This window comes from Eleginops maclovinus, chromosome 16 (assembly GCF_036324505.1).
Source record: "Eleginops maclovinus isolate JMC-PN-2008 ecotype Puerto Natales chromosome 16, JC_Emac_rtc_rv5, whole genome shotgun sequence".
In the NCBI taxonomy this organism is placed as follows: Eukaryota; Metazoa; Chordata; class Actinopteri; order Perciformes; family Eleginopidae; genus Eleginops; species Eleginops maclovinus.
In genome coordinates this window covers 11,254,341-11,267,454 of record NC_086364.1, presented here as the reverse complement: position 1 = coordinate 11,267,454, position 13,114 = coordinate 11,254,341, and the positions used below count along the sequence as shown (strand labels likewise).

The window sequence follows — 13,114 nt, the reverse complement described above, 5'->3', positions numbered from 1 at the left end:
TTGAGAAAATACATTTGAAATCATTTTAGTCTTCAATTTGAAGTTCTTTTCTTTTTTTCTTTTTTTTACCTGGGTACTGGAACAGTGTGTTTATCAGCGGTTTTATGCTCTTCTTCTTTCAGCTGGTAAGCCACTGGACCACCTCCAGGGGGCTTAATATTAGTGTTCAGCTCCATTTAGCATATACACATTAGGGAAGGAACAAAAGGCCTACAGAGTGACGGCTCACTCTTTACGCAGGTGTTTCAGTTAAACCTGCATTTGGCTGAAAAGGATTTGTCCCCAGAGTAGAGGAAAAAATGGCAAATGGGTTTACAAGACATAAAGTATCAGCAAATGTAATCAATCAGGAAGCTCATTCAGTATTCCACCACCAACAGTTAACAGTTAAATTGGCAGCTGAAAAACCAAATGAATGAGACGAGTGATGTAACAAAAATGTATAAAAGTGTGAGGAATCGCAGAGATAGTATGTAACAAATCGATTAAAGCCTTTTAGATGCTTTCTTACTGCCACTATACACAGCCACTAGCTGCCAGTCAGTGACACTGTGCGTTTCCACTGGCTTGATTCAAAAACAACTCCAGGTAGTCATACAAAACGTGTAAGCTGTACTAGACCAAAGTGTCCCGCTTACTTGCTGTGTGAGACTGTAGGTAAATAGCTGCAGATAATAGGACATTTAACCGTCTGCAAGGCACCTGCTGATGTGATGGACAGTATATGGAAGTTTCCAAAGTGTCTGTCCACTGAAAGGCAGCCCTCTCATTGATTCAAATCCACTTCTGTTTCAGTGTTGGTCAATATTAATGGTGGATTCTGACTGCTCCTAGTTTGTTTAAGAGTCCGCAGCCAGAGTTGACAGCTCCCACTCTCACACACTCACAATTAGAGATGTCATGTATACAAGCACATTCTTTAGGAACGATTTCCTTTTTTGTACAGTCCTATACTGCCCAAACAAGTATCAGATAGCAGGAAGTTATAGTTTAAAGTCACAAGTTGTGGAAGGGAAAAGTGCAATGCAAAATTTAGCACAAAACATATATCTAATGATGTTGAAGGGCTCTGCATGAAGAGGAGAAAACAAGTCTCTGTCCAAAAGCGGGATAGAACTTCAATAAAGAGCTGTGGGCTGCTCTGAAGTGAATGCAGAAATATTGTAACCAAGTGTGCAGAAAAGAAAGAGCCACACAGATTTACAAGGCAAAGACAGGACAGAGTGGTACAGCGGCTGCTTTCACCTCAGTCCAACATCACACACACTTACTGCATTGCACACAATCCACAGTTGTCTTTCTCCTGGCATAAAATAAACACAGACTGGGGTTATGTGCGTGGGATGTTGTGAAAGGTGACTGGTCTGCAAACGTTTGCATAAGCCAGTTTGCCCACACTAAAGAATGATTTAAATTGCTTGAATCTTTTTTCTGCACGTTATCCTCTCTTTCTCTGTCCTATTCCAGTCTGTTTTTTCTTCTTTTTTTTCTTATAAAAGCAAAAGGCCATGAAGAAGTTGTTTTTAAAAAAGATTCAAAGTTAGGTCTAACTTTTGCAATATATATATAATTTTATTTATACATCATTATATCTGTGTCTGTCCACTTTACTGTGTTGAGTCTACAGTGTTTCCTCTGGCTGCTGTGCATGTGTAAACTCCACACCCAATGATGGAAATGCTATTATTCATCATGTTCAGGTAAAAAATCTGCTGAAATAGTTCATTATTTATGTGGCTACAATAAAGACTGGATGGAAAATGGGAAATTGTATGTCATCAATCAAAAAACAATTATTTATGGAGCATAGAAGCATAGACGTATGCTAGAGGCACAACTCTTAGTAGGATTCATCCTCTGGGCACCATGAATGTCAAAAATTACAATATTGAAATCCTTTAGGGATGCAACTTCTGATTATTTAAACGTATTGGCGTTGTTCGCTTACTCTATAAAATGTCAGGAAAGTGAAAATGTCTATCTCAGTTTCTCAAACTCCAAAGCGAAAGAGATATTTTATTAGTCCAAATCTCAGAGATATTCGGTCTAATATCACTTAAAACAAAGAAAACAAGGAAATATCAATATTTGAAAGGCTGAAAACAGCAGAGCAGCTTGCATGGCTATAAAACAGTAGAAATCTTACATTGACTAGGTTGGAAACGTACACATTATTAACGCAATGAAGCTGATAATAAAATATATAAAATGTCTGTAGAGTGTCTACCTGTGAGTAGCCTACATGTCTGTGCATGGACTCTTCATGATGGTGTTTAACCTCAGCCCACAATAACACAAGTGCGAGACGTTCAGACTGACTGACATCACTGCTGGCTTTGGATGGTGTTTGCACTGCAGCCTGCAGCCGCCCAGTCGGAGACCACAAAGGCTTTACTAATATTGTGTAAATCAAGAATTATATATATATATATATATATACAAGCATGTGTGAAAGTATGTCTAAATTGTACTTAAGTGCAGTACTTTTAAAACATAGTAAAACTTCAGTAATGATGATGGCAGTTTTAAAAGAGAAAACAGCCTTTTTGCCAAACTTTGAAAGTTGCAATAACCTACAATTGAATTTGCTCTTTCATATTTAACACTCATCAACATATCTGTATCTTATTCATTTAAATTCAAATGTATGAGACATATTTTTTTCAAAGGTTATTCTGGGTCTGGATGAGCTGTCAAAACAAAGCTCACCAAGAGCCTTACTGCAGAGGTGAGCCTGTGCAACCCAAATAAATAAAGGAGCATTTAAGGGCAGTGCACTTCCAGCAACACTACTCCATCTGGTGGACAGTCTATATTAAGGTAACAATAAATATGTGTTTGTTGAAACAACAAACAGACTTTATCTCTGCCAAACGAACTACCATTGCCAATATGCATAAACACTTGATTTATAAATATTTCTTCATATAAAGGTAAGATTTTTGTTGATTCACATGCAGGTCTACCAAAGATGTGCAAATGACTCACATTATTTCCATAGCTAAGGTAGAGCATTATCAAGGCACTGTCCGCTATAAGAAAATAAATAGAAGTACTTTCTTTTTTTATTATTTATCTATTTTTATAATGACAATATCCTGTGAGAACAGACTTACTGTCAATAAACTTTTCCTGTTAAAACAAAATATCCCAATGGATTTTTTTTTTAACCTTAACAAGAAAAAATGAAATGTTTGTTACAAATGAAAAATCCAATAGAGGCCCACACATTATTTACAAGGATTATGTGAGATATAAATCCTACTTGACATTTCCAAGAGGTGTACCTAATGGGCCTTAATGGCTTCAATAGTTTACTTTCACTTCACATCAACTTCCATCAAATCTGGAGGCAAAATGAACAAAAATGACACACTGTTGAGGATAAATCAGCCTTATGCTCTTATTTCAGTGATTACAATGCAGACTCTCTCTCTCTTTCTCTCTCTCACACACACACACACACACACACACACACACACACACACACACACACACACACACACACACACACACACCTCCCCCTATTCTATTCGTCACATATCAGCCAGCCTTTGCACTTGACCAAATATAAACGACGTTTCTTGGCTCATGTACAGGTAGGGAGGAGTCAGACACACAAGTTCAGTTTAGGACAGACTGAAGGGCAAATAAGCAGGAACTAGAAGCAAAGATAACTAATTCACCAGGAAAATAAGAAGATAATAAATTAAATTGAATACTGCCTGCCTGAAGAACAGTAAGTTCGTACTGCGTTTTTTATATGTATTTATTTTACAAGGGTTACCACCGCTCTTCTTAAACAGCAACACTAGTAGGCCCAGGCTCAGCTGCCTGCTGCTGTTTATTCGAAGGGAGCCATGATAAATTGCTTTCTATTTCAGCAAATGACTGCTTATAAGAGAAATATGTGATATTTTAAGGAGTGTGTAGAGGTTCTCTTTGTTATTATTTCAACATGCTCTGTTGTGTATTTTGGCTCAGTGCAAAGCTAATGGCTCTTCACATGAAACTAAAAAGAGGAATAAACTTGGATTTTTTGTTTTGTTCTGGTGAATACAAAAAGAAACATCATTTATGGCCAATGTTTCTCCACCTCTCCAGATGTCTGTGTCTCCAGCTGCCTTGGTCGCTCGACGGGCGCTTGCTGCTGCGTCACAATCCAGCCATGAAGGAGGAGGTCAGTGTGTCTTTTCTGTCCCTCAAACCAAATACAAAAAAAATCAAATCAGTTGTGAAAAGTATTAAATGTACCTAGTTGCAGTACATACTGTATATGCAGGTTTGAGCTACTAGCAGATTCAGTAAATTAATTTTAAAAATATAATCAACTATTAATCATACTAACAAATAAAATGAGTTTATCATTATGATCAAATATACATCTTCTTTGATGCCATGCTTCAAGACACTAAAACAGTAACATTAAAGTGAACACACCAATGCATGAATAATAAATAAAATACAATATAATATAGGATATATTATTCTAAAAAAGGAAACTGCATACTGAATACTTTAGTAGTTATTGTATATGGTGGGAATTCGTTTGTACCTTTAGCTGAGTAAAATTTGAATTGAAGGAATTTTACAGAGTTTTTCTGTCCTATTACTACTTTTCCTTTGGAAGACATTTTAGTCTTAGATAGAGTACCTCAGTGAGCAAAATGCATTTCAGCGTCGAGATTTAGAGATTATGCATGCAACTGAACTGCACCTCGTGTAGTTTCTTTTGTTGAACATTGACTGAAATGTCTGCAGAGCTGGTAGCCGTCCAGCACATTCATGCTCCTTGGCAGAAAACAGGAAATACATTTCATTGTTGACAGACGCAAGGAGGGGTGTCAGCTGTGAGGTTGTTTTCTCGTTGTGCCTGTGCCTTATCAGGGCTTCAGTAATGCACTTTCACTGGTTGTTTTCTCCACAGGGAGGACCTGGAAGATTCTGAGCTTTGTTTTGGCTCTTCCTGGTGTTGCTGTCTGCATGGCCAACTGCTACATGAAGATGCAGTCACACTCACACGAGCAGCCAGAATTTGTGGCATATCCTCACCTGCGTCTCCGCACTAAGGTGAATCTCATTCTGTGTACCTGCACCTGGATTTACAAATCATAATCCCTCTGCCAAAAAAAAGGGGTATAAGATCAATAGTATTTTTTGCCCTGTTGTTGACTTGTTTTTATGTCTCCTTCTAGAGATTTCCCTGGGGCGATGGCAACCATTCCCTGTTCCATAACGCACACACCAATCCTCTGCCTGATGGATACGAGACTTCCCATCACTGAAAGCATCAGTCACATTTCTCAGATTTGCTGAGCTCCTTATTAAAACTCGAGTCTGTTGTGTATCTGGCTTTATTATACTGATTGAGGGCCTTGTACCCAGACAGGAATAAAATAACTTTGTGCTGGACAAAAATAAGTGCCATTTATTTTGTTTAACTAAGAGTAGTGTTTATTCAAATCAACCCTTCAAAATGTCTTTTAACCATAGACTGTATACGTCTCATTATCAAGACAATCTTTTCTATTTTAGGTGTCTGAATGCACTCCTATCTCTTATGAAATCCTGCACCTACAGGCTATAAAAGCTTAAAGAAGATTGTGTTGTCAAAAGCACATCAAAGAGTTTCATTGCTGGACCCTTTGACAAAGTCACACTCACCATCCTGCCACCTCATATATTCACAACAGCACAAAGTGCATTATTCAAAAGCTGAAAATAGTCTCCAATAACTGTTTTGCGTCCTTAACATTTACTCCTCGTATAAACTACAATGCAAAGCTTATATTTGTGCCCTTTTTGAAAATTCAAATGATATATTCATGACCTAACTTTAAAGATTTACATCTTCAATAGAGTAAAAATAGGGACAGCCATATCAGAGTTTCTCCACAGAGAGCCCTGGAGTCTGGGGGGTTGTCACCACGCAGCCTATGGCATTATACTTTATGTACAGTAGGTTAGCGTTTTATTACAACGCAGATGTTTCCTTAATCACATCTTTTCCATTTTTACCTGGTTTAAATCCCGGCATCTGCCAAACACCACAGTTGAATTTAAGCCTGCTTGCACTTTTGTTTAGCTTAACATTGTTTGAAGCTAATACTGCTAGCAATAAATTAGTGCAACAGTAGAAGATCATCCAAGTCATTAATATTCAAATTACTTTAATAATAGTTCAACAAATAGCTGTTTTACTCTCTGTTGTGTGATTTAAACAATATTGAAATTGACATAAGCCACACAGTCAGATTCTGCATACACAAACTGAAAAAACAAGAAACGGAAAGCAAAGTGATGTTCCAACAATATATTTAGTGGCATAAACTTATACGGGACAGCTGGAACCTATAAACTGTATACCTGCTAATTCCATATTATCTCTATGTACAAAATAAACAACTGGTTTCTAGACCAACCCTGATAATTCCAGTACGTCCAGCTAAGTGACATTTATCAAATGAATTGCAGACTTTTTACAACAAAAGAAAAAAAAGAAAATCACAATAGAAATTATAATGCAATTTTGTCATGCTGGGAAGGGCCGCAGTTAAACAAATTACAGATCAAAACTCAATTGAAAAGCTTCATTTATGAAAATAACTCAGTCTGTTCTGTTAGTGCTCAAGGCATTCATACAGCAGGTTCTCAGGTAATCTTGCTGATGCTATAACCTGCACTTGGAAAGTTAAGGACATTTGATGAAATTAGTTTAACGGCAACTTTTCTAGAAGCTTATAACAAGCCTTAACGTCGATTCTTAATTAAACTTTGCCCTCCGAGTTCATGCCACAAAACACTAGCCTAATTATCTCCTCCTTGCTCAGCTCAGAGATACTGCAGCCAGATTTAGTAGACCCTGTTTCAGAGTCTCTATACAGTCAGCGTCTCTGGCAAGTCTGCGAAGGCAATCCCCAGCTAGAGAGGAGGACAAGAAGGGCCGAGGAGAGTCCTGACAGCCCAGCAGCAGAGACAGGCAGGCCCGACCCAGCGCAGGGTAGCTGTAGCGCTGAGAAAACCAGTACACCTGGGGGAGTAGAGCAGCCAAGGACCCCCCTTCAGCACTGGCTGTTGAGGAAAACATTTGGTCCTGAGCTGTTGATTTTAGACGCTGTGCTGAACCTTTCAAGTTCTTTGGTCTTAACCTCAACTTTTCTGGATCACATGGTTTGTCCACCCCCGACACACAGCTTGATTTTGAAACTCGAATTACACCATTGATTGTCTTATGGTCTGAAGCACGAGAGGTTATATTCCTGTCGGTCTTGAGCAAGGAACTGTGTTGTTTCTTCTCTGGTACATTTTCAGTTTGAACCTCAAAACCAGTCAACTCTAACTCAGAGGTACGATTAGCCAGGTTCTCCTCTGCAGACTCGAGGCAGTCTTGGTCCGATTTAGATGCAGCCTTTTCAGCCTTGTCCACTGTCGGAGCTGATGCAGCTCGATAAGCAGCCTTTGTGGAGCAGGACAGGAGAAGAGACACGCAGAGATCCTCTAACTCTCTCTGTAGCTCAGTCACTAAAAACCTGCACGCCCCAATCATCACCTCACCTAAAGCTGTTTTCTGGAAATCAAAGTCTTCTGTCGAGCGATCCTCCCGCTCTTTTTGGCAGAACCCTAGTCCATCAAGGACTAACTTGTCCAAGACCAGGCACTGCCCTCTCCTCTCTCCCTCATCACCGTCGCTCGTTGTTTCTGTGTCCTTGGTAAGGCGACATCCATGCAGATAATGCAGAACTGGTTGCAGCATACCTTGGCTGACATCTTTGATGCGGATAGCTTCTTCTGCACTACCCTGAGCTTCTCCAAATCCGCCTCTCAACAGAGCCCAAAAGTATTCAGAGCCAACTCCCTCTGTCCCCTCCACCCCGGCCACTGCCTCCCTGTTGGCCTGGACCTGAGTCCCGTCATCCAGCAGCAAGAGGAGGTCAAAGTTTGAGACTCCATAGGGACAGGTGTCAGTCAGGCGAAGCCTTTTCGAAGGAGGGGGTGAAGTCTTGTCAATTTTACTGATTGACTGTGTTGTAACTACACTAAGATGTTTTTTGCCAAGCTCTATTTTGATACCAACTGTCAGTGTAGACAGGCATCCAATCAGGAGGGAGGACAACAGCGAGTGGCGCTTAGGAGTAAGGCCTGAATGTGACGTGTTAAACCAGTCAGAAAGAAACTTTCCACATTCAGTGGGGTGGTCTTCCTTCACATTAACCTCATCACAACCAAGGGGCTGCAGAGCCAAGAGCAGCCCACCGCTGTCCAGGAGGAGTTTCTTCAACAGGGACTTGTTGCTGTCGGGAGTAAAACAAGAGGATTTGTAAAACATTCACATGGTCACTAACAGAAATGATTCTGGATCCACTCTGCAATGGTTGAAGTAAATATGAAACCATTCAATAAAATGCATGTTTGAGTTTCTGACAAATGTTATTATAAGGATGTGATAAAAAGCAGAAAAGTGGAATTTTCTATTCATAATGAAGGCTTTGTTATATTGACACATTAACAACATTATTACTGCAGGCCTGATTTTAATAAAGCAGGTGTCAGGTGCACATGATTATAAGAAAATACATTTAAATAATAAACTAACTAAAAAACACCTTTTAATTAAAAGAATTAGCAAGTAAAGAAGGCCTCCTTTCTCACCAGAATGTGAAACTGACAAAGAGGTCATAACATTTACAGATTCTCATTTTTACTGAGTTAATTAGATGTACCACTCACCTGCAGATTAATGGCAGAGACAGCGCACAGTTCATCTTGTCAGACTCGGAGCCTGACAGCATCACATGGGCAACAACCCCAGACCCAAATCCAGATTCACACTGGACACGCAGATTATTAAGCAGAGTAAAACCTGCAGAGAAATGAGTGCACATTTAAAAACTACTTGTGTGTGTAACAAAATAACAAATATTGAGTTAGATTACAGAATAGCTGGTTCTTTAGTATTATTCATGTGAGAAGTAGGCTCACATTGATCTGTGTCGGCCCTGATACCGACCTAGTGCAGAGTTTCCAGCATCAGCTAGATGGGAATGATCCACATTAAATATTTAAGATTTATTTTGTTCATGTCATCATCATCATGTGCAGCAGATGACTCGTACAGCTAGCCTCGGCCTCATGTTGCCTAAGACACAATTATAATTGTAATGCTCTTGAATATAATATATTAATGTAACTAATGTGGGTAAAATCGTTATCTTACCGAGTTGTTTGACTTTTGTTTTCACTCGCTCCGTCTGCCTCTTCCCTCCCTCAAATCCTCCCCCTCTCTGGCACAGATGGTGATGAATTAAAGCGACTGAGCCAGTTCGGACCAGCGCCTGCAGACAGTTTGGGTTGCAGCTCAGCCTGCAAAGCATCCGGAAACACCTGCTGCTGGGGTCCTGGTGCTGGGTGAGGTAGTAAAGCAAGCCAGACATGACGCCCGGGCTGATCAGAGCAGCACTTGGGTCGGTGGCGTGGGAAAAGCGTGAAAGCAGCAGCAGGATGGGCGACTCAGGGGTCCAGGGTTCCGGGTGGTAGGGGTGGTAAGCCATTGTGCGGGGCACAGAGGGAGGGGTGTCAAGAGTTACTTTAGTTAAACAAGCTGCTGAATTAGCACGCTGCCTCCTTCTGTGAGGGGAGGAGAACTTTGACGGAGAGACAGGTGTTGGGGTTATTTTAGTGGGAGAGGAGATACTGGAACTGGGCTGGGTTTGGGCTGTGAGCACACTCGAAGATTGCGGACTAGAAGGCGGTGGATTAGTGATTTTAGAGGAGGAAAACAGCTGGGGATGGGCTGAACAGGACACGGAGGAAGGCTGTGCAGCTTTTTTAGAAGTGGTAGAGGCAGTAGGTATGGATGGAGAAGAGTTTTTAATAGAGGAAAGGGAATCAGGGTTTGGGGAGGGGGTTTGAGGGGATGAAGACAGTGGGATCTGAAGACTCCCCCATTCCCCTTCAACACCAGACGTATCAAGTAGGTCGCCCTCTGAGGATATCAAACCTTCAGACACCAACCAGGACCTGAAAAGAGAGAAATAGGTATAAGGGCTGTTCAAATTGACGTAAGACGAAAATAGAAAAACCTTTGCTTTTCATTTTCCATACCTGAGACTTAAAAAGCTTGATGAACAAAGCTCCTTTCCAGCTTCCTCCTTCTTGCAGCCCTCAGGAGTAGGAAAGTCAAAGGATTCAAAGCATGACGAGGGCATGAGCTCAGTGGGAGACATGCTGGCGGAGAAGCTAACATCCATCTTCTCAGCAGATTGTTCCTCGCCTCTGGTGAGCTCAATCAGTCGTGCAACAAGCAGAGGGACCAGCCCCAACTCCTGCAGCTGCTCCATAGCAGACTCATCAAACACAAAGTCTACACAGGCCAGGATGGCGAGTCGGGAAAGTGGATGACTCTGATGGGCAGCCAGAAAGCCAATCAGCACCTCCAATCCACTGCTCTCCTTCACCTTGGCCCGGTTAACTGCTTCCTTGCAGCACAAACACAGCGCCTTGAGGAAGACTCCAGACTTCAGAGGGTCCCTCTTTACCTCATCAGTGAACTTCTGAATGACTCCCAGTGAACCCACAAGAGGGCGCAGGCAGCCTTGGGTGCACAGGTTGGCGAGAGATTTCAGTGCCAGCTCCTCAAAAGGTTTACCAGACTCCCCTGACACCATAACACCGAGCTGAGTGAGGAGTCCAGAGCGGGACACCTCCCTGGCACATTCAACACCACAGCCCCGGGTCAGCTCATGGAGCGTCCTGAGCGCCGCCCGTCTCAGAGTCAGGGGATATTCTGGAGCGATGAGAGGGGTGAGAGAGGATAATGTCCCCTGGGTGAGCAGCAACAGGCGGTTAGAGGGCGTATCTGAGAGGTAGAGGAGAGCCCGAGCAGCCGATTGAGCGCACTCCAGTTTAGGACAAGGTTCTTTGGGTGGAGCATCAGTGGGGGAGGACGGGCCAGAAGAAAGAGACACACAGAGAAGGAGAAGAGGAACACCACCTGTGGAATAAAAAGAAAAAAAGAAAATGATGTTAATGTGACAGAAAAATCGTTTACCTGTGTACTATTAAAATAAACTAGCACTGTTCTTTTATTGGCCTCATATTATCTCATATTTTGCGAACAATAGAAATGTATAAATATCTGACTACTAATAATAGACTCAAATAATTTAGCACACCAGTCGAGGAAAGCAACATCTGCAATGTGTAAGTGAATTGTGAACATCTTACAATTACAGTTATTGTTATTAATCAATTAAATTAAAATAGTAAACCAGTTAGTCAGTTCAATCTGGTAATATGATGAGTACCAAGCAAATTACACTATTAAATCTTAAAATGTAAGATGGACATCCTTTTGCACACATGCTCTCCGAGTACAAAGCTGTAACTACAGCAACACAAATATTGATACACCTACCCAACACCTTGATTGTGTTTGTTAAATTTGACATATAAGACAAACCTGCAGAGTGGATGAGTGCAGAGCTCTGAGGATCCATGGCCAAGTTTCCCAAAGCCCGGGCTGCCCGGTTCTGGACGGTCTCCATGGCCATATTTTCCTTCAGGATTTCCACTAAGAAAGTCAAAAAAAGTTTCCAAGTTTACATTTATGTGTAAAAAAGATTGCAAACGTTGTAAATACCTAATTGTGAGATCAAATTTCAATATAAGAAAGTAAATGACTACATACCCACAATATTTATTCCATCGAGCTTACGAACCTGTTGAGAAAAACATTCAAAAAATGAAGAATTTCACTGGGTGGTTATATAATGAGAGTGTTTAATATCAGTGGTGGAATGCATCTAGGAAATGTACTCTTGTACTGCACAACCAGAAAATAAAATGATCACAACTTTATACATCTACAGAAGTTACATTTTAAGTGCACATTGCAGCAGCAGTTTGAATCTAAAACCTTATACTGTATAGTAAAACCTAGACAGGAAACATTTTACTGCACAATGAGCAGTTATACCATTGCTTTGAGTGTATTTACTGATTCTGATTGCATAAATGTAATCTGGAATTGATGGATCTGAATAATTCTTATGCTACTGTTCAATACTTCTGTTGTAACTTTTATCTTACCTCTATGCGTGTTTGCAGTTCAGTGCAGCAGTTTGCCAGGATGCTCAGAGCTAGGTCGAGGGTTTTCCTGGAGCACTCTGGATGTTTGAGCAGGTCCAGCAGGGGCCTGAGACCACCTTGGGTTCTGAATCTGGCAATGCCAGCCTTGTCCCCCTTAATGTGCTGAGTCCGGATTGCAACCAGGGCTCGCCACTGAGAGACTCTGGACCTTTTGTCACCATCTCTGCCCCCGCTTGAGTCACCGTTGCCATGCCTGTGATGTTCAGCTCCTGATCCAGGTTTGCAGAGGTGAGCCAAGCACCAGGTCAAAGACGACTCTGGTGATCTCTGGTCTCTGGAAGGTGCTCTTGATTGATTGCAGCCGATTTGAACAGGTGATGCAGCCATAGTCCCCGGTTCAGTTATCTTAATGTTTCTCGTCTCAGTTTAGACAGATTGTATACACATTGTGGAGCATCATTGAACGCATCCAGTGAAAAAGAGAGAAATAAAATAACATGTCCGTTCACTTAAAATGTTTTCCACTACACTATTGAATGTGTGCTCTTAATGAGTTCATTCACGTTTTCAAAAGTTTCCTTAAAAAAATAATAACATTCTGGTGTCAGAAAACTACAGATACCATGAAAAAGGAAATGTGTACCACCTGACGCCGCAATCACTGATGGGAGATGGAGTTCCACCAGCTTCGGTCCCCTCCCTAAAAACAGGCCTACATCGTGGGAAGGCCGAACAAGCGTTATTCTACGTGGTATACGTGTATCATCTCAATGTAACACATTTTTACATATGAAATGACGGATTAAAGCTCTAAATGATCAATGTTCTGTTACCACTGGCCGAATAATTTTTGTGAAACAAAATGCAATCGCCTGTGTTAGCCGCTAACGCCATCTTTAGCCAAACAACAAAACAGGGGCGGTCGAGGAAGAGAGCAGGGAGTGAAGAGGTGGGCCGGTTAGATATACACTGGGATTTGTAGTTTAAATCACGCTGCCTTTCAACTCATCCGATGCATTTCCTCCCT

The 13,114-nt window shown here is 41.2% G+C and overlaps 2 protein-coding genes across 2 annotated transcripts; one reads left to right on the top strand and one right to left on the bottom strand.

Annotated features, from left to right (window-relative positions):
- The first annotated feature begins 3,527 nt into the window (after positions 1-3,527).
- On the top strand, positions 3,528-5,345 carry LOC134878312 (cytochrome c oxidase subunit 6A, mitochondrial). The gene is made up of 4 exons (XM_063904265.1): positions 3,528-3,739; positions 4,105-4,180; positions 4,928-5,070; positions 5,196-5,345. Exons 2-4 carry the CDS (start codon positions 4,105-4,107, stop codon positions 5,283-5,285), a joined length of 309 nt encoding a protein of 102 aa, XP_063760335.1. The 5' UTR covers positions 3,528-3,739; the 3' UTR covers positions 5,286-5,345.
- An 808-nt stretch (positions 5,346-6,153) lies between these two features.
- armc5 (armadillo repeat containing 5) lies at positions 6,154-12,997 on the bottom strand. Its single transcript, XM_063904261.1, has 7 exons — positions 12,088-12,997; positions 11,687-11,717; positions 11,459-11,569; positions 10,102-10,990; positions 9,215-10,017; positions 8,728-8,860; positions 6,154-8,291 (listed from the first exon to the last, which is right to left on the bottom strand). The coding sequence occupies exons 1-7, from the start codon at positions 12,472-12,474 to the stop codon at positions 6,827-6,829; spliced, it is 3,819 nt and encodes a 1,272-aa protein (XP_063760331.1). The 5' UTR covers positions 12,475-12,997; the 3' UTR covers positions 6,154-6,826.
- Between the last annotated feature and the right edge of the window lie 117 nt (positions 12,998-13,114).

Coding starts and splice junctions, on each gene's coding strand:
- armc5 (XM_063904261.1), bottom strand. CDS start 12,474: ATGGCTGCATCACCTGTTCAAATCGGCTGCAATCAATCAAGAGCACCT. Junction 8,861..9,214: donor AACAAAAGTCAAACAACTCG/GTAAGATAACGA, acceptor ATTTCTCTGCAG/GTTTTACTCTGCTTAATAAT. Junction 8,292..8,727: donor TCTCTGCCATTAATCTGCAG/GTGAGTGGTACA, acceptor TACTCCCGACAG/CAACAAGTCCCTGTTGAAGA.
- LOC134878312 (XM_063904265.1), top strand. CDS start 4,105: ATGTCTGTGTCTCCAGCTGCCTTGGTCGCTCGACGGGCGCTTGCTGCT. Junction 4,181..4,927: donor ATCCAGCCATGAAGGAGGAG/GTCAGTGTGTCT, acceptor TTTTCTCCACAG/GGAGGACCTGGAAGATTCTG. Junction 5,071..5,195: donor ACCTGCGTCTCCGCACTAAG/GTGAATCTCATT, acceptor GTCTCCTTCTAG/AGATTTCCCTGGGGCGATGG.